Source organism: Chelon labrosus (genome assembly GCF_963514085.1).
Source record: "Chelon labrosus genome assembly, chromosome: 19".
Taxonomy (NCBI): Eukaryota; Metazoa; Chordata; class Actinopteri; order Mugiliformes; family Mugilidae; genus Chelon; species Chelon labrosus.
In genome coordinates this window covers 24,703,279-24,727,475 of record NC_140352.1, presented here as the reverse complement: position 1 = coordinate 24,727,475, position 24,197 = coordinate 24,703,279, and the positions used below count along the sequence as shown (strand labels likewise).

At 40.3% G+C, this 24,197-nt stretch overlaps 1 protein-coding gene across 7 annotated transcripts; it reads right to left on the bottom strand.

Moving 5' to 3' along the window:
• Nucleotides 1-14: 14 nt before the first annotated feature.
• LOC311504474 (V-type proton ATPase 116 kDa subunit a 1-like) lies at nt 15-24,197 on the bottom strand. 7 transcript variants are annotated; one of them, XM_084567601.1, is made up of 21 exons: nt 24,010-24,197; nt 22,718-22,796; nt 22,395-22,492; nt 22,180-22,308; nt 21,840-21,922; nt 21,408-21,534; nt 21,037-21,119; nt 20,456-20,549; nt 19,545-19,757; nt 18,959-19,109; nt 17,955-18,094; nt 17,715-17,878; nt 17,517-17,607; nt 17,300-17,418; nt 16,664-16,880; nt 15,869-15,976; nt 14,792-14,992; nt 12,944-12,961; nt 11,243-11,360; nt 10,903-11,074; nt 15-2,162 (listed from the first exon to the last, which is right to left on the bottom strand). In XM_084567601.1, exons 1-21 carry the CDS (start codon nt 24,124-24,126, stop codon nt 2,069-2,071), a joined length of 2,616 nt encoding a protein of 871 aa, XP_084423727.1. In that variant the 5' UTR covers nt 24,127-24,197; the 3' UTR covers nt 15-2,068. The 7 variants fall into 7 exon arrangements, with proteins under 7 accessions (XP_084423727.1, XP_084423729.1, XP_084423726.1 ...); XM_084567603.1 differs by having other exon boundaries at nt 14,792-14,899; XM_084567600.1 differs by lacking the exon at nt 12,944-12,961.

Here is a 24,197-nt window from a genome sequence, read left to right as displayed (position 1 = left end):
GTTAGACAAAACAAATTATTTGATTCATGCAAATAGAAACTTCTTAGGCTACTTCATCGGATATTTACAACGGATCCACAACACACACCTAGTTGTATTGTTATTGTTAATTTTCCTTCTTTTACAGGAAACGGGGATTTAATGACTCCATTAGTTTGACGCAGATCTCGGTCGTCCTCGTATTATCAACACTGCAGCTTAGCGCCCTCTGCTGGCTATGGCAGTGCATTACTTCCATACCAGTCTGTATCAGCATCATGCATACCCTTATCTTAACTCAACCATCTCCAGCAAACAAGCAAGCAACTAAGAAGGCAGCAGGCAGAGTCCAAAGCACAAAAACGAAACAATGCAAAAACAACTGAAAAGCAGATACACTGAACCATATATACACAAAAGGTAGCACAAACAGGCAGGGGATGAAATAAACCAGGACATGCACAGCAGAAAATTACTCTGAACCTTGAGGAGAAACCTGAAGAGGAAATTTTGTTCCAGTTTTACAGAGAAATGCTGCATCTTAATTGTACAACTTCCAAAATATAAGAAACACGTTGCAAAGTGTAGACATTGTTAACTTCATTTGTCAGGGACACACGATAAGTATTTAGTTTTGTGTATTGTGTATTTTTTTTAATCCTACTATCCTGTATTAACATTTAGAGTTGCTGTAATAGGTGCTAAATACGGGCAGGGGGTAGCAAGAGAGACAAAGAAAAGACACAATTTGAATCCCCAGGTTAATGTTTATTACTGACCACAACACATCATCTTACATTACCAGTCATTGTCCAACATCAGTTGCATGTGTGTTTTAAAGTGTCTCTCCCCTTTTTCCATCAAAATGCAAAGACAATGCAAAGACATAAAAAACATTAAAAGTAACCACTTCAAAATATGTTTTCATGAAGGATAACAAACACAAGAATCACCAGTAATTAAACTCAACTTCAAGATAAAGTTAAGATACACTAAAACAGAAATGCACTAAAAATTAATGAACAAAGTTCAGATACAATTCTTTCATATTTGGGAGAAAGCAATTGGTATCGATTCCACACAGTGAACCTTTGGATATTTCAAGCTAAATACGTCAGTACACTTATTTAACTGGGTTACAACACATCACATAGAATGAGCACATGGAAATAACAGATCACAGCAGGGAGAACAACAGGTCAGATCTGCATCTCCTCAACGACAGCGCTGTTCTCTTCTCAACACAGTGTAACACTGATTCACTCATGGTCATCAAGGAACAAATCAATACATCCATTTAAACCAAACATAGATTCTAAACCTTATCTATACCATGAAATACAACTGCAGTCAAATGTTACTGATTCATCCTTTTTAGATGGATGTGTAACACAGAACTTTTTAACTAGGATTTGGGGATATTTCATGAGCAGGAAAGGGCTTTCCAGTGGTAAACTACAACAAGTTGTGCATATACTGATGGTACCTATACTGCATGTAAGATTTAAGCAATTCAAGTTCGACAATTTGTGTCTAGATCATCTTCCACTAGTGGTGTATTTAAGCAGGTTCTTTTTTATAGAGTTTCCTTTAGAATGAGAAATCAGTCCTGGCAAACCAACTGTGACACAAATTTCAATTTACTGTAGGGACTAGAAGAAATAGCCTTTTATATGTCAGAAAGAGACACAGCTAAGCTACAAAGAGATGGTGGTCAGGAAGAGACATTCTGTGTGAGAAGAGATGTTTAGAGAGATGATATTTATTACTGGACATGAAATGCATTGTATTACATAAACAAAATCTAATCTGACAGGAAGATGAGTTACCAGGACTCCACACAACTTTTGTTTATCAGGCCTAATGGGTTTGTGTCAAACTTGGAGGGTATGGCTTGGCAATGGCACACTGGAAAACCCCTTTACATGGACTACATTATAGCTCACGCACCATTAGTTTCACAAACACTAGCCATTAGAGGGTGACAGAGGGCTGTACTGGGGCTCATGCACACCCACACAAACACATACACAGAGGAAGGGAGGCAATGTCTGGGATTCTTGATTCATGCTGGACGACGTAGAGCTGATCACTCGTCAAATCGTCCCTCGAGGATGCTCTCAAAGGAGAAGGGGAGAAACTTAAAGCCCTGGCCTGTGTAGAACTTGTTTTGGAACTCCACCCTGAAAGAAAAAAAAAAGAAAGAAAGAAAGAAAAGATTAATGAGATTAGTCAATTATTTAACTAACTGTTTGGTTAAGGAAGACCGACAGTTACAAAAATACACCACAATCACTCCCAGGGCAATCAGTTCACGTTTGAAGTGTATTTTTTAATACATTCCAAAGCAACACAGTGTGTTGAGTTCCCTACTGCTACTTGTGCCAGTGACTGCTTCTTTCCTCTTGGATCTTGAATATTGAGACATATTTAGGCTTATATGCAAATTCAAAATGAGAAAAAAGCTGAAATAATAAAACATAAATCTGAAAGGCTGCGTTTGGAAGGTCCTGACGTGGCTTGCAGCTTTTCAAGAGACGCTCATCTGATCAACCAGCAAAAGACTGACTGAGCGTCAGTCAGTGAGCTGTGTCATGTATATCTTCAAATGGTGGAGCGACTGTTACAACTGTGCCTGGAACAGGGTGGCTCTGGCTTTATCTGAGGAGATAAAGTAAATGAAATGTGTTTCAATTCATCTTGAGGGGAACATTTATGTCTGAAATAAATTATATATAAAACAAATCTTTCAAAAAGTGCTACACAATGAGTGCATTCAAACTATTTATTAGTAATAGCTAGATATGAGTCAAAATTGTGAGTTTTCTTTTTGTTGTTTTTTTGTAAGTGTCATCAAGACGTACTATGATTCTAATTATGGCAAAAAAAGAAGAGGCTTGAGCTACAATAACCGAAATGGTAAAATAGATATGGTTTGTCTTTAAAAAAAGACAAGTAAAAAACTTTGCTGCAATTATTAGAAAAATATGCTATGCATTCAGTTAAATGGTGTGTTTACAGTTTCTAAAAACAACAGGGCTTCACCATCTGTGCACACACATGCTCCGAGGCAGTTCTAAAGAGCAAATACAGAAATCAAATTATTCGTGTATTAAACAATTTCTATGCATGGTTGAAGATTTATGTGCAAAGATAAAGTCTGTTAATCGACAATTTCGACTGACTGGGACATTTGCGTTCTCAGATCCAGCAGCCTAAATATGGCTGGTGACATTCTCAAAAGCGGCTGTATGTGAGAATACAAATGTTCGACCAATTGAACTCTCCAGAAAATAGGACTGCAGTGCATGTGGGAAAGCAGCTTATTTAACAGACCCACTAATCTAATGATACACTTTTTTACAGTCATGAACAATGAGAAAATAAGACAGCAAAATACCAGTAAATGACCTTATAGTAATGCTCTAAATCAGAATTAGCACGTACCTGTATGACCTCAAGATTTGTTAAGAAGTGTTAGACTGTTCTGGTCAGGATTCCCCACAATCCCCATCCCACAATATCCTTCACGAGTAGAGTAATATTCACTGGTAAGCCATCTACAATGGCTGCTGAAGTACAAATAACGAAGATGATAAAACTATCTACAATACATACCAGCTATGTGTAATTCTGTCTGAAGCTTGTGTTAGAACCAGCTTGTTATGCTGCTGTTGTAAGAATATTAACATATCAGATTATACTGTAAACAATAAAATACTACTGTTAAGTAAGCCTTATTTAAGTTCTAAATATTGGCCTTAAGAATGCTTAGTAAACTTTAAATGAGCTGATCAGTTATACTCATGAATAAGAGCACCTTTTGGGTTGTTCAGCTACTTGTCCCACTAACACATTTGGATAGTAATCAATCACTTACACCAATCAGGCATAATGGGGCCTTTGGGTCCTATGGGTTGAGGGGAGGGGCCTCTGTGGATCATCCCACAGATACTTGATCAGTTTGGGATCTAGTGAATTTGGAGGCCAGGTCAACACCTTGTCCTGTTCTTCATATCCAAAAATGGTTCAAAAAAGGCAACTGGACTTGTAGAGTTTTTTGAGAAGATGTTTCACGACTCATCTGAGTAGCTTCTTCAGTTCTAGGGGACTGGTGGGAAGTCTGAGGTTTAAATAGGAAGTCTTACTGCAACTTGCTTGTTGTGTTAACAACCAGAACTGTGTCAGGCTGCATCCTGCTGGGGATGGGCTGCCATAAAGGAGTGTCATTGCTATGGGGTGGGGGTGTCTGGTCTGGTTTAGGTGGGTGCTACACGTCAAAGTAACATCCACATGAATGCCAGGTCCAAAAGTTTCCCAGCAGAACATTGAATTGTCACAAGATGGTCAATCTTATTCACTTGTCAGTGGTTTTAATGTAGTGGCTGATCAGTGTATATCTGTATCTGCAGACATGATGGATTAAAATCTTTCAGTGAATGATATACTAACACACAGCCTTGAATTTGCATGCCCTCTAGAGAACAGACTGTATGATTAGTGTTGGAAGTGCAGCCTTTTTAGATCAATGGAATGTCTGAACATTAACAGCTTGTTTAACACAGACAGAGAGGACGACAGCATGTGAAAGTGATGTATGAGAGTCAGTAGAGGAGGAATACAGCCATATGTTCTGCATGTCCAAAGATCTTTCTATGACTAAATATGGCTGCTGTCATTGACACTGCCCTTTATATCTCTGCCTATGAAACTGGACTCTAATGTCAACACAAATAACTCTTATACCACAGACCACACTGAATTAACCTTTTCAATAAAGATACGGTATATGATAAAATATTATTTTTAGAAAAGATTTCCTTTCTCAGGTGCCTGTTGATTTAGATCACGGGACAGGTAGAAAGATGTTAGTGTATTCTGATTGTGTATGATCCCGTTCTCACATTATACAGTATGTTACAATCATTTACAGATTGCATGACAAACTGTTTATAAGTCTTTCTGGCAGAATTCTATTTTTAAAGTGGCATCAAAGTTAATTTAGTGTGTTTCAGTGTTATTTTGTTTTATGTATTTTCTGAATTTTGCTCAGCACACACTAACTTGTTAACCTGACATGCTAGATGGTTTGTAACACAGAACCAAAGTGACTGTTGTCCTGCCTAAAACACACTGATAGCTGCCAGTATTTCCTCACAGGAGGCTGACTTCTCCACTCTGTGGGGCAGCATAGATTTAAGCTTGGCAAGATGGACTGAAGTGCGATCTTGCGATCTCATGAATCTTAAAAGAATCTAGCTGCCCCGTAAGGAAACGTCCATCCACACTTAGTGTACTGTAATTCTAAAATCTTGACAACCTCTGATGGCTATATTTAAGAGGGAAAAAAACTAAAAGTGGATTTGGAGTTCCTGCTGGTTCCTGGCCTCCGTGAGCAAGGGGAGTGCCCAGGAATGTCTCCCAGCCGTGGCAAATATTTGGCCTGCCAGAGCTGTGAGAGGGCAACACTTAAAAAGAGGAAAGAAATGAGTGATCCTCTCATCTTCCTTCCCACATAGCTATGGAGGTGGAAAAAATGGCTGTACCTTACACGTACTATGCTTGACATACTGTGTATGCGTTTGCGTAGAAAGCTCATCAGCACGTGTGTGTGAAGAGTGAACAGCAGAGCAGAGTGCCTAGGGTGACTGCTGTTTACTTTGAACATGGCTATTTCCATTCACTTACCTCTGTGAAAAATACTCCACTTCTCTTTTTAACCTTAGCACAGACTTACAGAACTGACACGCTGCTGCTTTATTAAGGAAGTCCTTTTAACAACAGTTATAGACACTGTACAAACGCTGCCTAGTATAGCCATAGTCTCTTACTGTTGGCTACTGGAAGTTTGTGCATTCCCTTTCTTTCAAAATTCAAAATTTATTAAGTTTTCCTCGGATGCATTTCAACAGCGAATGTCAGGGCACAAGGGGTTCACTTCAAAAAATAAATAAATAAAATAAATAAATCTGGAAATATCAAAGAAAAAGCAATGCCAAGATCATACGGAATCAAATCATACCAAAACAGTGCAAGTTAAATAAGATAACCAAATGAAAGAAATAGAAAAAAAAAAGTTTGTGCATTCCCTTATATTAGAAAAGATCATTTATAAAATCACTTTCTGGTTAGACAGAGGTGTAGCTACTACCCTCTGGGATGTATGTACATCCTAAGCAGAGCACGCTTCCTATACAGAACACACAAAGTTCCAATACATCTGTCTGTTTTAAATTCCAAATCCATTTCGCATCTGTTTTTTTTTTCTTCTTCTCTGTCACGTATTGAGAACCGCAGTTTTTGTCTTTGAGCAGTACATTTGAGATTTTCATACACAACTATATCTAAGAAGGGTATCTTTAAAGATGCAACACACCATACAGTATTTTGAATCAAATTGCCGCAAAATTGGGATTAGGAAGATTGGAAAAATGCTGACTGGTCTAGCAAGCCTTGATTTCTGTTGCAACAATTAGATGGTAGTGTCAAAATCTGAAACGATGGATTGATATTTCATTCTACCATCCCATTTTCTTGGAAGTGTAATGGTGAGCGGGATATTTTTTTTGCCATATTTTGTACCTCTTAATATTCATTTATGACCTCAGCTTCCCGTCACATTCAAATGGTATTCAAATGACCTCCACAGTTCCATAGTTACCCAGTCTCAATCCAATAGACCACATTTGGTGAAATATAGTGAAATGGGAGGTTCACATCCAGAAGTTGCAACCCAATATGAAAAAGGTGTACCTGATAAAGTGGCCAGGGAGTATAATTAGTTTGCTGTGGGAAATTTTCTGAAACTGACTGATCCAAGTTTAGTGCTCTAGCACTAGAAGTCCCAGGGAGCAGCCATTTGGCTTTTCTACCTATAAAACCCACAGGTCAGCCGATCGGCTGGAAGGCTTTTTAACCCTCCTTTTGTTATGTAAACGAGGCAATCACTGGGGCACCACAGGACGGGACATGCTGAGCCACTTCATGGAAACCTGTGGGGAGGGGAGGGGGAGTGGGCCCAGAGAGCTTATGGGGGACGGGGTACGGGGTAGCCATGCTAATGACCAATGTGGCCATAATGACTCATGTGACTGCAACCACCCCGACTAGTTTTGTGGCCATTGACCCACCTGACTCACTGACGACTCACTAATCACTGTTTGATTGACAATTTATCACATTGTCATGTAGCCTATTGCTTGCAGCTGGCACTCCTTTGTGCTGAGGTGGATAAATAGCTCACTGCACATAGCCTACCACTTCAGTACCCTCAAGAATTCTGTGGCGTACGAACCTCCTCTCCAAGGAACGAAGATGCAGAGAAGATTCAGCACTCAACAGGCACTGGAAATGGTCCTGGAAGGAGTAAACCCTTGTGACTCGGATGGAGAAGAGATAAACCTTCAGGCGGATTCGGACTCCGAGCTGTCTGAGCTGTCTTCAGGTAAGATTTCATTTCATATTATTTCCTATTTTATATTTCATTTCAGGCAGGAAGGTGGAAATGGTGGTGCAAATAGCACCATGTGAATAGAGTTTTGGGGCGTCTTGCATCAGACAGCCTCCATTTTGTTTCTGAGTGCAGGCCTCCGTTTGTTTTGTTTGGTTCTTCTTCTCCTGAGGTCCCTGCACCTTAGCACATTAGCCAACCTATTTGAGATGTACTGGAATGATTATTATTGTTATTAGCTTCTATGCATGCATTTGTGATATCATTTGACTTTCTATTCCTATTGCTCATAATTTGAATTTGTTCACACTGCAGATGAGGAGACTGCTCCTCAGCCAAAAAAGAGAGCTCGGGTGGGGACTGACCAGACAGAGACGGCGAAAGATGGCACAGTGTGGTGTGAAGAACAGGTGGGGACAGGTCTCCATTTCACCCCTCCATCTCCATACGACGCAGATGGAGAGCCAACGGCTGAGGCCAGGAGCTCCATCTTGAGTCGTCTTCAGAGCTTCCTGTGTTTTATCACTCTGGAAATGCTTGGTTCCATTCAAGACTGTACTGTTGAACACGCACAGCAAACTGAGCATGTGGACTGGTGCATGGCCCTCCCTGAACTAATGGCATTTATTGCTATTGTCATCTTGCGGGGGCTGACCAAGGTTCCATCACTGCGTGACTGCTGGTCAGCAAACCTGGGAAACCCCCAGATCATTGCAACTATGTCCCGAAATCGCTTCCAAGACATCATGCGACACCTACGCTTTGATGACAAGGACACCCGCAGTGAGCGAGCAAAGACAGATAAGTTTGCTGCAATTTCCGGTGTGTGGGGATCGTTTGTCACCAACTGCATCACATCCTACAACCCTGGTCGACACATCACCATTGATGAACAGCTTTTCCCGTCAAAGACTCGCTGCTGTTTCCTGCAATACATTGCAACGAAACCTGACAAGTTTGGGATCAAGTTTTGGGTGGCTTGTGACTTGAAATCCAAATACATCTGCAATGTCCTCCCATATCTTGGCAAGGACCCCAGTCGTCCCAGTGGAGAGAGACTGTCCGAGAATGTAGTTATGAGGCTGATGGAACCATTCCTGGACAAGGGCAGAAATGTTACCACGGACAATTTCTTTACATCGCTGTCACTGGCACAACGACTGCTTAGCCGGAAAACCACCATCCTCGGCACAGTCAACAGGATTCGGCGAGAAATTCCACAATCAACAAGACAGAGGGACCGCGATGAATTCACCACTCAGGTATTTTCAACCACTGGTGCCACGCTGACGGTGTATGCGCCCAAACGGAAGAAGACGGTCTACATTCTCAGCAGCATGCACAGCGTGGTTCAGACTGAGAATACCACCAAAAGGAAGCCAAACACTGCCACCCTTTACAACACCACAAAGTGCGGCGTTGATGTGATGGACCAGATGATGCGGGAGTACACTGTCCGCACAGGAACACGGCGCTGGCCAGTCGCTGTGTTCTATAACATGATTGATATGGCAGCACAGAATGCATATGTGCTCTATCAAGCATGCACCGGGAGGCAGGAGAGACGGGTGGACTTCCTGGTGGAGCTTGCAAGAGAGTTGGCTCACTCTCATGTGGGTGCAAAGCAGGCACAAAAGGAACAATTGCTTCGGCAACAACCTTCAACACCTTGCCCTGGGAAAAGAGCAATGTGTCAGATTAAAATTCAGTGTAAAAGCAATCATGCCACTGTGCGATGTACTGACTGCTACAGATACACATGTGGCAAATGCAGAAAGGAGATGGCTTGGCAGTGCCAGCATTGTGCGTGATTATTGAAATGTACTCACCTTACTCACTGTTACTTACTGTTTTACTGTTTATTTTTCCCTACTAGTGTTTTACTACAGCTTATTTTAATCCCACTCAAAAGAAGTTCACCGTTCATTATTTAATGTTCACCATTTTATTATTCAATCACTTTTTCTATAACTATTTGCAAACCACTGCTGTTGTTTGTCTGCAAACTGCTCTGTGTGCTTTCTGCTGCGGAAAACTCAAATTTCCCTGAGGGAGTCACCCCAAAGGGATCAATAAAGTTTTAAGTCTAAGTTCTAGGTCTAAGTCTCACTCACTTCCACTCTCTAACACTGTATCCTGATAATGCATTTTTATTATTATTTGTAAATATCACGAAGGCCCAGTTGGGATAACCACAGATTTTGAGTGCTTTTTTGATGTGGTTCTGTTCTTTTACTTTTCCTATGTGTCTGGTGGGGATGTTGTAGGGTCCTGATAACTTCTACATCCTTCTACATATATTACATTTTGATTCAGCTCATTTGTTCTGCCCGGGCTGCCACCTGGTGAAACTGGTGAAAGACAGACAGTCAGTTAGCAGCCCGGACAGAGCAAATGAGTTCACAGCCCTCAGGTGTGCCTCCCTCCCCCACACACTCTGGCCTCCAAACCCCCAGCAATCCTGCTCCTCTCCGATTCTCCCCCTCCCCCATTTTATGTCAAGGTGTTTTGTCTTTGGGATGAACCAGTTTCTGTCTCAAGGTGTTGCCAGGTTAGAAGTGAACAGCCACCCTCTCCCCCATAAGCTCTCTGGGCCCACTCCCCCTCCCCTCCCCACAGGTTTCCATGAAGTGGCTCAGCATGTCCCCTCCTGTGGTGCCCCAGTGATTGCCTGGTTTACATAACAAAAGGAGGGTTCACAGGTGATTAGGATATTAGCTAAAAGCCTTCCAGCCGATCGGCTGCCCTCTGGGTTTTATAGGCAAAAAATGCTGGGACTTCTAGTGCTAGGGGGTATTGTTGGAGTCAAAATGAAGTAGCCACTAGTGCCTTTTTAACCTTCCAATAGTTATTACAGCAGGTTTGTTTGTTTTTGGTTTGTACCATATCCAAAAATATATACAATATATGTGGCAATTCATTTTATAGTTGGAGAATCAGCATTGAAGAGATGAGTGAATAAGTGCCCTGTTGTTTCCATATCATTTACTGTATAAAGCACTATTACTCTCCAGTGGTATGCCGGTTCACTGTAATGTTTGACTTCCCTCACAGTTTACACTGGATTTGAAGGGTGGTGGTGGTGCTAGGAGGCGATGGACCTGGATGGTGTGTGAGGTTTTCTGAATTCCTGTACGGTCACTGTATGATGTAAAAATCACTACCCATTTTTACATGGACATTCCTGATGCGCATGTAAAATGAAGAACTGCAGTTTTGTCGGAGATACTTAGTTCAAAAGGTGAGCAATGGAATCTCTCTGTCTGTGTGTTTTCTATCAATGTGAGCCTCACTGGGTAGGCATACTATATGAGAGTGTTCATCTCTGCATATGTTCTATACATGTGATGTATGTGCTCAGAATACATGCTACAAATTTAGTGACATGTATTGCAAAACCTGTGTGGATATTTCATGTAAAAAAAAAAATATATATATATATGGTTGTTGTGTATGGGTGTGTCCATACTAACCAGTGTAGTCGCAGGGCATGCAGGAAGGCTGACAGTCCCTCCATGACAAGCAGGATAGCGACTGTGAGAGTAGCGAAGGCCGAGAAGATGATGGACAGGCCGAAGAACCCACCCCCACTCCGGGAAGAAAGACCCAGGTGCATTACCATGGACCAAAGCACCTCTGACAGCTCTGCATACACCCAGGGATGAAAACAACAAAATTTTATTTTTTATTTTACACCAAAATATAGATGATATAACACGATCTAATGTACACAGTAAAATGTTTATTTAATAAGCTTTATATACAAGCTCATTTAATAATGCTTTTACAGTGTGTGTGCAAGTCTGTACTCACGTGCATGGGCCAAGCTGAGGGCCCAGAGGCGCAGGTAGGAGGCTGTGTTGGAGATGCACCCAAGACAGTACTCTATGGTGTGGATGGCCTGGTGGACAGCTACGTCACCAAAATCAAACTGTGACAGAAAGACAAAGTGGCTTTGGAGTGCTTTTTTTTTTTTTTTTTTTTTTAAAGGAATACAAGCTCCTTAAACATTGGGGGCACTTTAATTTAATCAGAAAAAAATCATGCACACTTTTGTTCAAAAAAAAAAAAAAAAAGATTTGTAAGAAGTTACAATGAATAAAACTGCTTTGCAAGTAACTTAATTATGTGGACAGAGTACATGCACTGAAGGAAATAGTAGTAGTATGCAGTGTAGTATCATGCTGGTTCTCCACTTTCTGTTGTTACACTAGTTCTGATTCCGACCAAACAATAGGCAAGTTGATCACAACACACTTTCTAATGACAACCCCATTCATTCACATGATGAAGCAGATGCATTAAAGGGAAATATATAAATATGTTGCTAATATACATTAACAGATGAATACAAAGTTAAATTAACAAGTTAAACAAATGTGGAATCAAATTATAACAGACACACTTTATGTGACACATATGCGTACATTTATATTTTTGCCTTTTTTAATTATGGCACATTTATTTATGGACTTATTCAGGATGATGGCAGCCTTAGAGCCTTAGATCAGGTTGTTTATTGTCTAAGGATTCTACTGCCAATTGTGGGTTGTGGATTCTGTTTTTTTCCTTAAAGACATAGATGGGAAGTCTTTAAGCTGTCTTCATATACAATTTTAGTAGCCACCTTTTTTTGTAAAAATGTAAACAGACCCAGCTCTGCAATAAGAAACAATGCCAATCAAAATAACTGTCCGTATGGGCTGAATAATGGAAAATACTTGGAATAGAACTCCTGCTGTCATCTTAATTAATGTCTGCTTTGACCTTTGACCCCTGTATCTATCAGACTCTACTCTGATTAAGCACAAAACAAAGAGCACAGACGTCTCGGCTTTGAATTTGTTTCTTCTTCTTCCCCAGCAGGATCACAGCCAAGGAACTTGTTTGTGTATTGTAAAGCCAACACAGTTCCTCCATTCTCTCGATCCTGGGGCAAGGCTAACCTTTCCTGTATGAGCTGGGCGGGGGGGGGGGGGGCTATTGCTGTACACTGCTCTTGTTAGGTTTGGCTTGGTGCTTGTCTGGTTTCCTCTTTCCATGCTTCCCTTTTGTCCTTGGTCTCATGAAGTAGAGTTCATGGAAGCAGCACTCATTGTTCCCAGTCAAAGGAACTCCGACAGAAGTGGCTAATGAAAACAACACCAGCTAACATGAAATCATGGCGCAATCCTTTCAGGTGAGCAAAGTCATGTGGTTTCAAAATGTGCTTTTACCACGTATAAATATACACACTTTTGATGTGTGATGGAGTAGGTAAAAAAACAAACAAACATCTCAGCAGTGTTCTTCACTTGTGGAGTAACTTTAAGTTCAGAGTTTTCACAGTTTCTGTCACACATCCCGTATCACTACAATCATCCACAAAAGTATGCCTGGCATTTGGAGTTAGGGAGAATAGAATATTTAAACAAACAGATTTGAAAGAAAACCCCAGCTTGGTAATTACGTCACAACAGACGGGGCAAGACACCATCCAGGCATGCTAAAAAGATGAAAAACTCAGGCTCTTACCGGCTCTTCCTCTGAGTGCTTGAAAGCAAGTAAAGTTCAAAGGTTAGTGGATGAAATAAGGAGCTGCAACAATCCTGAAGCATCCACTCTACTCTTAGATCATCGTTTTGTAATTTATTTCCCAAGACACAAGTTAAACTTTACAGGCCTGATATATATGTTGCGATTCAGATCATATTTGGAAAATTTGGGATATTTTTTGTGCGATTTATCAATACATTTCTCTCTTTCTCTTTCATTGGTCAAATCGTTGTATCGACGACTATGCACTTCCCAGTGTGTAGAGGGACACATACTCCATGCCTTAACCATGAAAGCTAACAAAGAAAAACATAACTTTTGCATCTAGGCAGCCTACCTCAAACCTGTTTAAAGATCTTGGTCTCGTCTTGGAATTGACCACGAGATTCTAAGTAGAGCACTATATTGTCTGTCTGATTTATTTGTTAACATTGTTAGTAACACTGTTACTGTGATTGGAGTTCTCATTTTAAAGTCATTGTATAGTGCTGTCATCATCCCTGCTCCAATTTACATGTGGGAGACAGGAGAAGATGCTGTGGCTGTGGACCATGTCAAACTGATATCAGTGCTTGACTTTACTAATAAAGAAGAGTTAGCTAAATGTAAATAAAAGCAGTAGAGCATACCAAAACTTCTACTTCATCCCTCATCCAAAAGTGACAAAATATTAGTGAATATTACAAATGAACTACCTATTATACTGTATATTTAAGGGCACAAGTTTCATTTGGTTGCCAGCTATTTGCCACCTAGTTGTCGGATGTGCAATGTACCTAATTTAGTTAACATATACTGAGGGGTGTAGGAGTAAGAGTATTGTGCTGAGATAGACTTGGATCCTAAGTTGACCTTTAAAGACATGGTTATAGCAAGGTGGTTCTGATCTCAATTTGCTATAAGTGCAGAACTCCTAATGCACACCCACAGCTTGAACTAATGCACTGATCTTATCCGGTGGAACAGCAGCATAATACATTTACCCTGTGAAATAACCAGCCCCACCTACTACCACTGTTAAGGATTTCAAATGTCAGTGTATGCACTTTAGAGGATTTTACATAATAAAAATAACCAGACAAAAGCAAGAGAAAAGGCAGATTTGTTTCCATATAGGTACTGTACCTGTGAAAAATACCAGGGTGTTATCAGTGTCTTACAGTCAGTTGCTAGAGTACTCCACTCATTAAAAACAAATTATGCAATATGGTATCACAAGATAAACACTGTGAGATTTATTGAGTAGGAGAAGTGAGAGACACCAAACCTCTAACTCACACACACACACACACACACACACACACACACACACACACCCACACACACAAATATAAGTGGGTGGTATTTTCAGAAATTCCACTTGCTGGTTCTCATGAAGAGCACCACATTGTTTATGTTTCTGAAATGGAAAAGTGTTCTCTTATCTGCTCCAATCCATCTCTTTCGCTTTGCATACTGTTGTGCACACTTTACCCCATCTCTCATTACCATCATGTGAAATCAACATATCTCTAGGTATCTGTAATGATACTTCAGTACCACACTGGCATACATAAAGCCAGACAGAAATCTTTATCTAATTTCTTTCAGCCTACTTAAAAAGTGAAAACTACTGTATGGTTTATATATAGATTTGTATCAGGAAAAATCTGGTACGGTGACCTTCTTCATGTGTAATACACAAAAAGGACAATCCAAGTCCATACACAATAGTTAAAGTAAAGTTAGCATTGCAATACTATTAAACAATCAAAAAAATCTAGGAATAAAGAAGTTCTGCAACTTCAAGCTTAATCAGTGATGTTTGGTGATGTTTCACTGGCTCACCTCATCTCCCTCCTCTGAGTGCTGGGAGAGCTGGTCGTGGTCCATGATGCCAGCCTCGTCCTCTGTGGGTCCATTGCCCACCCGCACCCCTCCGAACTTCTGTGTGCCCTGTTGGGTGAGTCCGGTGCATGATGAGGACACGCCTGTTTGCTCTAAAGACTGCTCTAGATTCTCTGCTGGAGTTTCTTCCCTCTTCTGGGACTAGATACAAAAGCCACAAGAGCTGTGTCTAGCGTAAAGCAAGCCTTAGGATGAACGCTTCCTATACAATTTACATTTATTTTCATGGTAAAACAGGGCACCCAGACAGTGAGTAAAGACTTTCATTCTAATGGAAATAAATCCTGAGTTAAACCTTGCCACACTGAGCTGGAGAAGTTCAACGGTAACTGACTGCTGAGCTCCGCTGGTAACTTTGGACCTGGAATGTATGCTTCTGATAAGTTAATGATAATTCTGCATTAAAAAGCATTAATACTTGAAATAAAAAATGTGACGTGTATGATATGCCTTCCATTGACAACAGAAATGAAGACAAACATTCTTACTTCAAAAATGAAGTAAGTGTACTACATCATTACAAATATGGGCCTGCCATTTTTAAAACATAAGCCATACACACAAATTGAAGACAACTTGTGAACACGCTTACAAAGGTGGGTTGGCGTATGGTTATGTGGCTCCTAGGCCAAGCATTTTGGAAATGAGTGTTGCAGGCAGCTATATGCAGTATGCTACGATGTAAATAAATACATGTCCAGAAATGTTTGCTTCATGTAAAACATTTTGGATAGAAACTTGTCAAATATACAGTTAGAACAACAGGATTAAAATAGAAGATCATCAGCTGTTAGGGTGCCCTCAGAATTTCCCAAAATATTTCCCTTCAAAATATTAGCGTTTCCAAGGCGGGCTTTAAGCATTTTTCATGGCAACACAACCAACCACATTACACCATACGATGTGAATTGAAATGAATGGCAGAATAGGAGTAAAAAAAAAAGGTTATATCAAGGTTATAACTGTTATTCAAACAAAATAGGCACTAAGGTTATAGGTGGGGTCATATCCACATACCAGGTGCTTTTTCCACAGGTGCTGACGCCGAAGCACCATAGTTTTCACAATCAGCATACAGGGAACACATGCAAGGGCAATCAGCACCAACAAAACCTGGATCCCGATCTACAGATTTAAACAGAGAGAGGTTAATGAGGGAATGCTAGTTCCATAAACTTATCGTGGTGAGGTCTAAACCAGTTCTCCCTCTAAAATCTTATTGTGGACAACGTTTGTTTCTTTGTTTCTCCCCAGTCATACATCTGTGGGGTCTCAAATGAGAAAAAATAGCTCTTTGTACTGGGCAAATCCACTGAAATATATAAATAGCAAATGCAAGAAAAGCATTCCAGTGATATTACAATGAAAACTCTGATGGGGGAAAAACACTGCTACTGATGTTCTACAGTTTATACAGTTACTGAGAACTGCCCTAGCTTTTTTTTCTGGTAACTAGTGAATAACTAGCTGAGGGGCGTTTTCATCTTGCACTACATGTACTAGGGTACATAATGTTCTTTTTTAACTACTCTGTTTTGCTGAAGAAGTGTCACCAGAGTTCTGGCTTCATGCAAGCAAGAAAACCTCCTACAAAAGAATTTTAGAGCAACACACTACCAGCCCCCGTGCTGCTGCTCTTCAGCTGAAACTGACCTGTGCATAAGGAAGACAAGCTAGTAGAAAATAAAGTCTATTCAAGTGTGTGTTTGATCCCTAACAGCTGGTATGCGCCTCTCTTCCACTATTCAAACATGTTTTAGAGGGAGAGAGAAGGTGGGAGAGACAGAGGGGTGGGTGCGGGAGGGAGAGCACCTGTCCCCTGTAGAGGGGTTTGTTGGTGGGGTCGTTGTAGTTGAAAAGACACATGTTGATGAAGTGAATAAGCAGACTGGGCGCATCCTTGGACGTGTAGGCATCATAGGCTGTCCACTTGTAGAAGACCAGCAGGACGAGGTAGCCAAACAGGCTTGACATGAAGACAATCTCTGGGATGAAGCCCAAGAAGATATTCAATGGCTTCTTGAAGTACCTGAATTGTAGTGAAGTCATACAAAAATAAGTCAGACATGATGTCAGAAATGTCATTGGTCACTACAGCCCCATCTCCCCCACTCTACACTATGACCTGACGCACCAGACAAAAATAACACCTACGTGTTTTTGTTGTACTTCTACTGTACTCTCCAGAATATTACTGAGCATTTACCATAGACAAGTTATATTTATATGTATTGTAACCTTCTTTATTTTTATTTTTTACTTCTCCTACAGTATATTTTACCACTTTTACTACTAGTAAACTGTTTTGGTGCCTAAATAGCTGCACTTGCAATGATTTGATGTTGAACCAAATCTTCTGTGACTGTCTATCATATGGACAAAATGACCATATTATTATGAGTAAAATACATGTAATGTATCAACATTCATATTCAGTCTAGCACTTACAAGTGATTAAAGAGACTGAGAGACACTCCAAAAAGCATGTGGATGACACCCAGGATCACTGACATCTTCATTTTGAATGAGTTGAGGAAAGTCAGCTTGTTGGTGGCAACATTCCAGATCTGCATTGAGTCCACACACACAGCATTGTAAAATATAACAAGTATTTGAGGGCACGTAGTAATGAGTTTTTGTTGTTAATTGAGTGTGCATGTTTTACCGGGTCAATTCCAAGTGGATAAGGCCCATTGAACACACCAGGAACAGCAGGGTCTAACTGCAGAACAGCATTTCCCTCAAGTGTTGAAGTCCTGGGACAGATCAACAGCAACTGTATGAGTTGACCTAACATTTCAGTGATATGTTATAAGATCAGTGCATATAAGTTGGTGGGAAGCTGAAGAGCCGGTTGACTTACGACCAGTTAGCTCCTTTGGGTCCAAACATGGACCTCACACTCCAGCCAGACCCAAACATGTTAAGTGACTTGGAGAAGCAGTCATTGTAAATTGTGCCAGTGTAGATGGAGAAGATTCCCATCAGAAGAATGATGTAGCGACCAGCAAAAATCATGTTGAACATCTACAGAAGCAAACAACAACTTAGAATTCTGACATTTGTACTTTGTGGATGATAACTTGTTTATTATTCACTGTACCTCGTTGTCACTCTTCTGGGAGAGGAGGCGACTCTCTCGGATGACCAGGTAGAGCGCAGCACAGGTCATCAACAGGCCATGACCCATATCCCCAAACATTACCGCAAACAGGAAGGGAAAGGTGATGATGGTGTAGGGAGCTGCAAAAAAACACAAAATCCTGAGGTTCAAAAAATTAAATCCACACACTTCAGTTAAATGTCATTCAGTACTGACTTATCAAATTCATTCACTGCAAGAAAGACACTGCCAATATATGCTAAGTCTTTGCCAACAATTAAAGAGATGGAAAAGACGAAATTCACTAGTCAGCTTTTTACAGCTGGTCAAGGCAGTAAGTATAAGGACTCTAAATATAATGAGCCCATGACCAAGAAAAAACAAAAAACAAAAAATATTAAAGGCATAATGTTACTGGAAGTAAGTTGCAGTATCCTGCAATATCCTGCACTATATTCCTAATGACATGTAATCAGAAAAAAAATATATTAGACATTTTTTGTAGTATCTTAATGTGAGAAAAAAAATTAGAAATTAAATTAAAATTAAATTAGTGTTTAAGAGTGGACAACTTAGATGGGAAAAAGTTTTTCCTTAAAAAGCAACTTATGTTAAAGTCAACCCAATGCCATCATGTGAGGCTTGGCCTTCATAAAGCACAAGCAAAAACCTTGTTTGTAGCCACTAACAGAAAAAATAAGCTAATCTAGCACACAGTATACTGTTACTTATTTTATCTTGTTCTTCACGTTTAGTCTGATAAAACAATGACCGCTTTTAGAGGGATTTGTTATTCAAAAATGACCACAGAGCTGGACAAAATCTTGTAACACTAAGTAATTAGTGTGGTAAGAACCAAAGTGCTGAACACAGTGGATACAGCTTTATACAGGAAAGCCACACTGGTTTCAACTGGCACAGAAATGGTGTCATCATTTTGCTTACCACACTAACTGTGTGATAAGTACTAAATTCTAATCTGAACAAAGAAATTCCTGTATAACCTGGATTGATTTCCCTGTAGTTCCCGATGCCATAGGCGTCAACAATGTTCTGGAAGCCTGATGTAAACTTGTTGGTTTTGTTGAAGGTAGGTGGAGTCTGCTTGGTCTGCATCCTGTTAAGGATGGAGGGCACTGTCGAGCCGCTCCTCTCCTGTCAAAAAAAGTTATCAGTCACATGCTGCAAAAGCTAGGTATAAGAGCTTAATTCAGTCATTTCAATGTCCTGAGTTCTGTCTGTTAGATATATGTGTGAAAAAAGACAGTTAAAGTTATATACGAGAAAATGTTTTCAGTGCAATGTTCTCCAGCTTGTAGTCTATAAACAATGCCAGAGATAATTATTCAGAGGATTGAGGCTTAGATTTTCACAGAAATGTGCAACTACAGATTTATCTCCTCTTAAAACTCAGACATGTGTACAATAGCTTTGGAATTATAATAGCTGAATAGCTGATGTTTTCAAATTGTACTGTAGGCAGAAATAAATTTGCTTGCACTAAAATCATCCGACCTGAAATATTTCTAAACTCACTGAACTTACTGAATTGCTTGGAAAGGGCATTCTTGTGTAAAAAAATAAACTCACCGTTCCTCTGCGCAGAGCGAACTGAATTGAGTCCAGGTCTGAGACAGGACACCACACCTCGGCAATCAGACACTTCTGGGTGACGTCGATGTTGCAAAGGTTGAGTGTATGGTAGATGGCCTTCATCTTCCTCACCTTGATGAACCACACTCGCATGGTCTTTGAGGCAGCTTGTAGCACTCGTTGACGGTGGTCCTCTGTTTGGTTCAGCACCTACAGCAGGGCAGGGTGGAGGGATAGATAGATAAATAGATAGATAGATATTTTATTACATACTGTTAGATTGTCCTTGATGCTTTTGAGCCATAACCCTTTTAACTTCTTATTTGTTAAGTTATCTTACTGCACCAGACTTACATCAAGGGTATGCACAGAATTAGATTTTCTAAGTAAGCTTGCTCTATTGTGGCATTGGTGTAACACATTGTGTGTGACTGGCAGACTCAGACTAGGGCAGGCCTCTCAAGCAGAACCAGGGCTTTTTCCATGCTTAATATGGAAAACCTTGGTGAACCACAACACTGAGACAGGACAAAGGTCTATCACAGATAAGAACTAATGCACAAGAAAACACATGCCCTGCACTATGAGGGCTTTTGTAATTTGATTGGAAATTAATTTTATCAAGGAAAACTGACCAACAGCCTGAACACATACATCCTGTTGTGCAAGGTTTGTGATTAATTTCTTGTTGTTTAGTGAGCAGCAGTGTAACAAAGAGTACAAAGAGCCTTTGAAAGACTTATAAATGAAAGATCTGCATTCCTAATCCTGATTTGGCTCAAACAATAACAGGCATCACTCCAATGTCACCTCCCCTCCCACTAACCTACTCATAAATCCATTTAAAAGGTATTTAACCTGACAGTCTTCCATCAGCGTATGTAGCACATAGTCAATATGCAACTCACCATCTGGAGGTCATCAATGCGGCTGTTGACTCCAGCCAGCATCTCCTTCCTCTCCTGAGGGGTCTCTGGACACGGGTAGAGAGAGGCACGGAACCTGGAGAAATGTAACCATCATCTGCTTTAGCTTCCTGCATTAAACACTTACAGTATAATCACCCACATGTTGTAACACATCCCTTTAGTTAGAAATGTGTTGTCTCTAATTCTGCATGGTGATGTGAATATCATGTCAGTCAACGGTGTCCTGCTCTAAGTTGTGGGTCCTTTCAAAACCATTAAGTGTTAGCTCTAAGAAAATGCAATTTATTGTATACTTTTTATAACATGAATGACAGCTGACTTACATATGTCACAATCGCTAATCAAAATCAAAATTTATGTTGTGGTCAATATGTACACCATCATGTGCCCGTGCCAAGACTTATGGCATATATTTGTCTGCGTTTTTATGTCAAAACACAAGGGCCAAACAGCCATAATACTGTATTTTTAGAAAATGTCAATATGGACTTTATTTACATCACTGAAAATAGCATGAAGTACAGTGAGGAAGAGGAAATGATTTATTGTGTAACACCCACCCCTCGCAGATCTTCTTCACCCTGTTCTTCAGCTGGTCACCCTGGAAGAAGATGATGAACACTGACTTGTGGACTTGATCGCCCTGTTAAGAAGAGAAGAATGTATTAGAAAACAGATGGCGCTTATTTAGAAGTAAGTTGTGGGTAAGAAAAGCTGTACATTAGGTCGTTGCTGGAGTGGTGTTTTTGTTTGGGAATTAAATGACACATGAATTTGTGTTGTTGGAAATTGCCACTTCCTACTTTCCCAACATTTCTACTGAGTATGCTTTTGCACTTTTGTTTTAGTGCACATTGTTGTGCTGTCATTATGTAACATTTGTAATTCTTTCTTTTTTAAAAAAAACATGATAATTCTGTTGTATGCTGACCGTGGCGGGGTCCTCCAGAGGGTCCTCAATCTCTGCCTTCCTCAAGAAGACATTACCACGACACACCCTCCACAGCATCCTCTCAAAAGTGGGTATCCTCTCCCTGCTGATGACTCCAGCGACAAACCTTCACAGAGAAAGCATTCAAACTCTCAGAATAATTAAAACAAAACAAAATAAAAAAGCTCACCACAGTATGCATACAGTGAACCGAGTTCACTGATTGTCTAAATCAATTCTTTCACGGTGACAATACATCTTTCAATACAGTAAACCAAATGATGAACAAAAATTACACTTCAGAATATCCAGAATATCATTGCAGTTTCAAAATACACATTCATATGCTGCAATATATGTGACTATTTTAATACTTGCTTAAACAACTGGGCTGTGGATATTAGAGAATATGATGTAGTTGTCATGCTTTACCCGAGTCTAAGTGGGGCCCCTCGTCCTCCCTCACTGCCCTCCATCAGAGCTGAGGACTCCTCCAACAGGTTGGGATCTTCCATCTGTCAAAAAAAGGAAAGCCTTTTCAACCATATTTTTGTGGTACTGCTTTTGCTTTTGCATTTGTGAATCTGAGTATAATCTGTCCTACATCTTTCCATAAACCCCATCCTCAGATTCACTGATAATCTGATTAACTGCCAATTTACTTAAGAACAATAAAAATCAATCAAAATGTGGTACAGGATTATACTGGATTAACACACATAATCTCAGTGATCCATGAGTTTTTAGCTCGGTGTCAGTGAAATAAGCGAACCTCATCAAAGAACTGCTGTGTTCGATGTAGAATGTGTTTGAGCTCCGTCAGCTCCAGGAAGTTCTTCTTGAGGGCTTCCTGGTTGGTGTTAATCTCTTTGAGTTCATTCTCCAACTTCTCAAATGTGGCCTGTCAAGCACAACAAACAAACACTCAAAGTTTAAATGAGGAAGTGATCACATAATTGCGACAGGTATTAACTGATCAGTGATTACCTCTAGATCAATCATGTCTCTGGGAAAAGGCACTTCAGGATTCTCTCCAGTGTCCACTGTTGGGATGTTGGCCTTTTTGATCTCCTTCTCAACAAACCCTGCTCAGCAGAGAAAATGAATAATTCAAGCCATTACCACATTATTCTAAAAGAGACATTTTTTAATTTTTTTTATTATTCTTTCAGGGTAAAATAACACAATGTGGTGTTCTTCTAACATCAGCAGTAAAAGATCAGAAAATAAAGCTAAACTGAATCAGATTTAGCAGCTACACACTGTTGTTGTTGGCTGTGTCTGAGCATTACAGTTGTTTCATTACTCACTCAGCTTCCGGTCCATCTCCTCACATCTCCTCACTTCATTCACAAACTTGCGTTGGAACACATTTACATCTGGATTCAACTGCAAAAGAAAAAGTAAAGAAATATAGATAAGAGACACAACAACACATTTGGCTAACACTCAAACTGATTGATATATGATATAGGAAAAAAACATGTATAAAGTCAGTATCACCAGTACATGTGATGTTATGCTGAATGAAACACAAGAGTAATACCACAACATGTAAATGGTCTTGCATTTATATATCACTTTTCTACACCTGAAGGACAAAGGACACTCCTTTGAACATAACAACGTCCAAATCTTAGCCAGAGAAGACCGATGGTTGGAAAGAGGAGTAAAGGAAGCCATCTATGTCAGACTGGAAAGGCCTTCTCTAAACAGTGGACTGAGATTTAATCTGCCATCAATTTACAATACAGTTTCAACCCCAATCACACCTTGAGACTGGAGCCTCTGACTGACAAGGTCAGGGACAGGTAAGTATCTAACCGTTCATGGATATTAGCTGCACCGGTTTCTGGTTGTTTACACAAATATGCAAGTTTCTGATGGGTCACCCTCAGAGTTTCCTATTTAAACCTCAAACTTGCCACCAGTCCCCTAGAACTGAAGAAGCTACTCGGATGAGTGGTGAAACGTCTTCTCAGAAATACTCTACAAGTCCAGTTGCCTTTTTAAATGCTTTTTGGAGATAGCGTTTTTCTACCTATTGGTACTCAAAGCGCTTTACAGTCACAGTGACACATCTACCCACTTGTTCACACAAACGCACACACATTCACACACCAGTGCCAAGCACTGTGAGCAGCTTGGGATTTAGTGTCTTGCTCAAGGACACTTTGGCACGTGGTCCACCGATCGAAAAGCTAACCCTTAGGTTTGTGGACAATCTGCTCCACCTACTGAGCCACAGTCACATTCTATCAGACCTCTTACCATTTTCAATGGCTTTTCTGGAATGAAAGTGTTACATGTCAACATGACAGGTCACAGACATACAAGCAGAGGTTAGTAAAAGAAGACTACAAGATAATGTTATCACTCTGTTATCATTGTCAATGTTTAGTAACCTGATAATTAAAGGAATAAAAGATTTGGAATATCCTTTTTTATGAAAAATCTCGCACTGGGAGCAAAAATCTCGTTATGTGACTCCAATGTTCTTGGAACAGACAGTTTTTTTTGTTCTTAATGGATAATCCATTATTTCTGCCTGATGATAAATGCCTACCGATAAATGTCACGTCCCGACAGTTTTGATACTTACATCTCGAAACTGGACCATGCCTAGTTCTCCCAGCTCGCTGACACAGCAGTAGGCTGCCTCTGACTGGAGAAAGAGCTGGGCCAGGGTCATTTCCTCACTCCTGAACAGTTCCCCCATGGTGACCACCACACTCCAACTCAGCTAGAATAAAGAAACACTGCACCAAAGACAGGAGGTGATATAAGCTA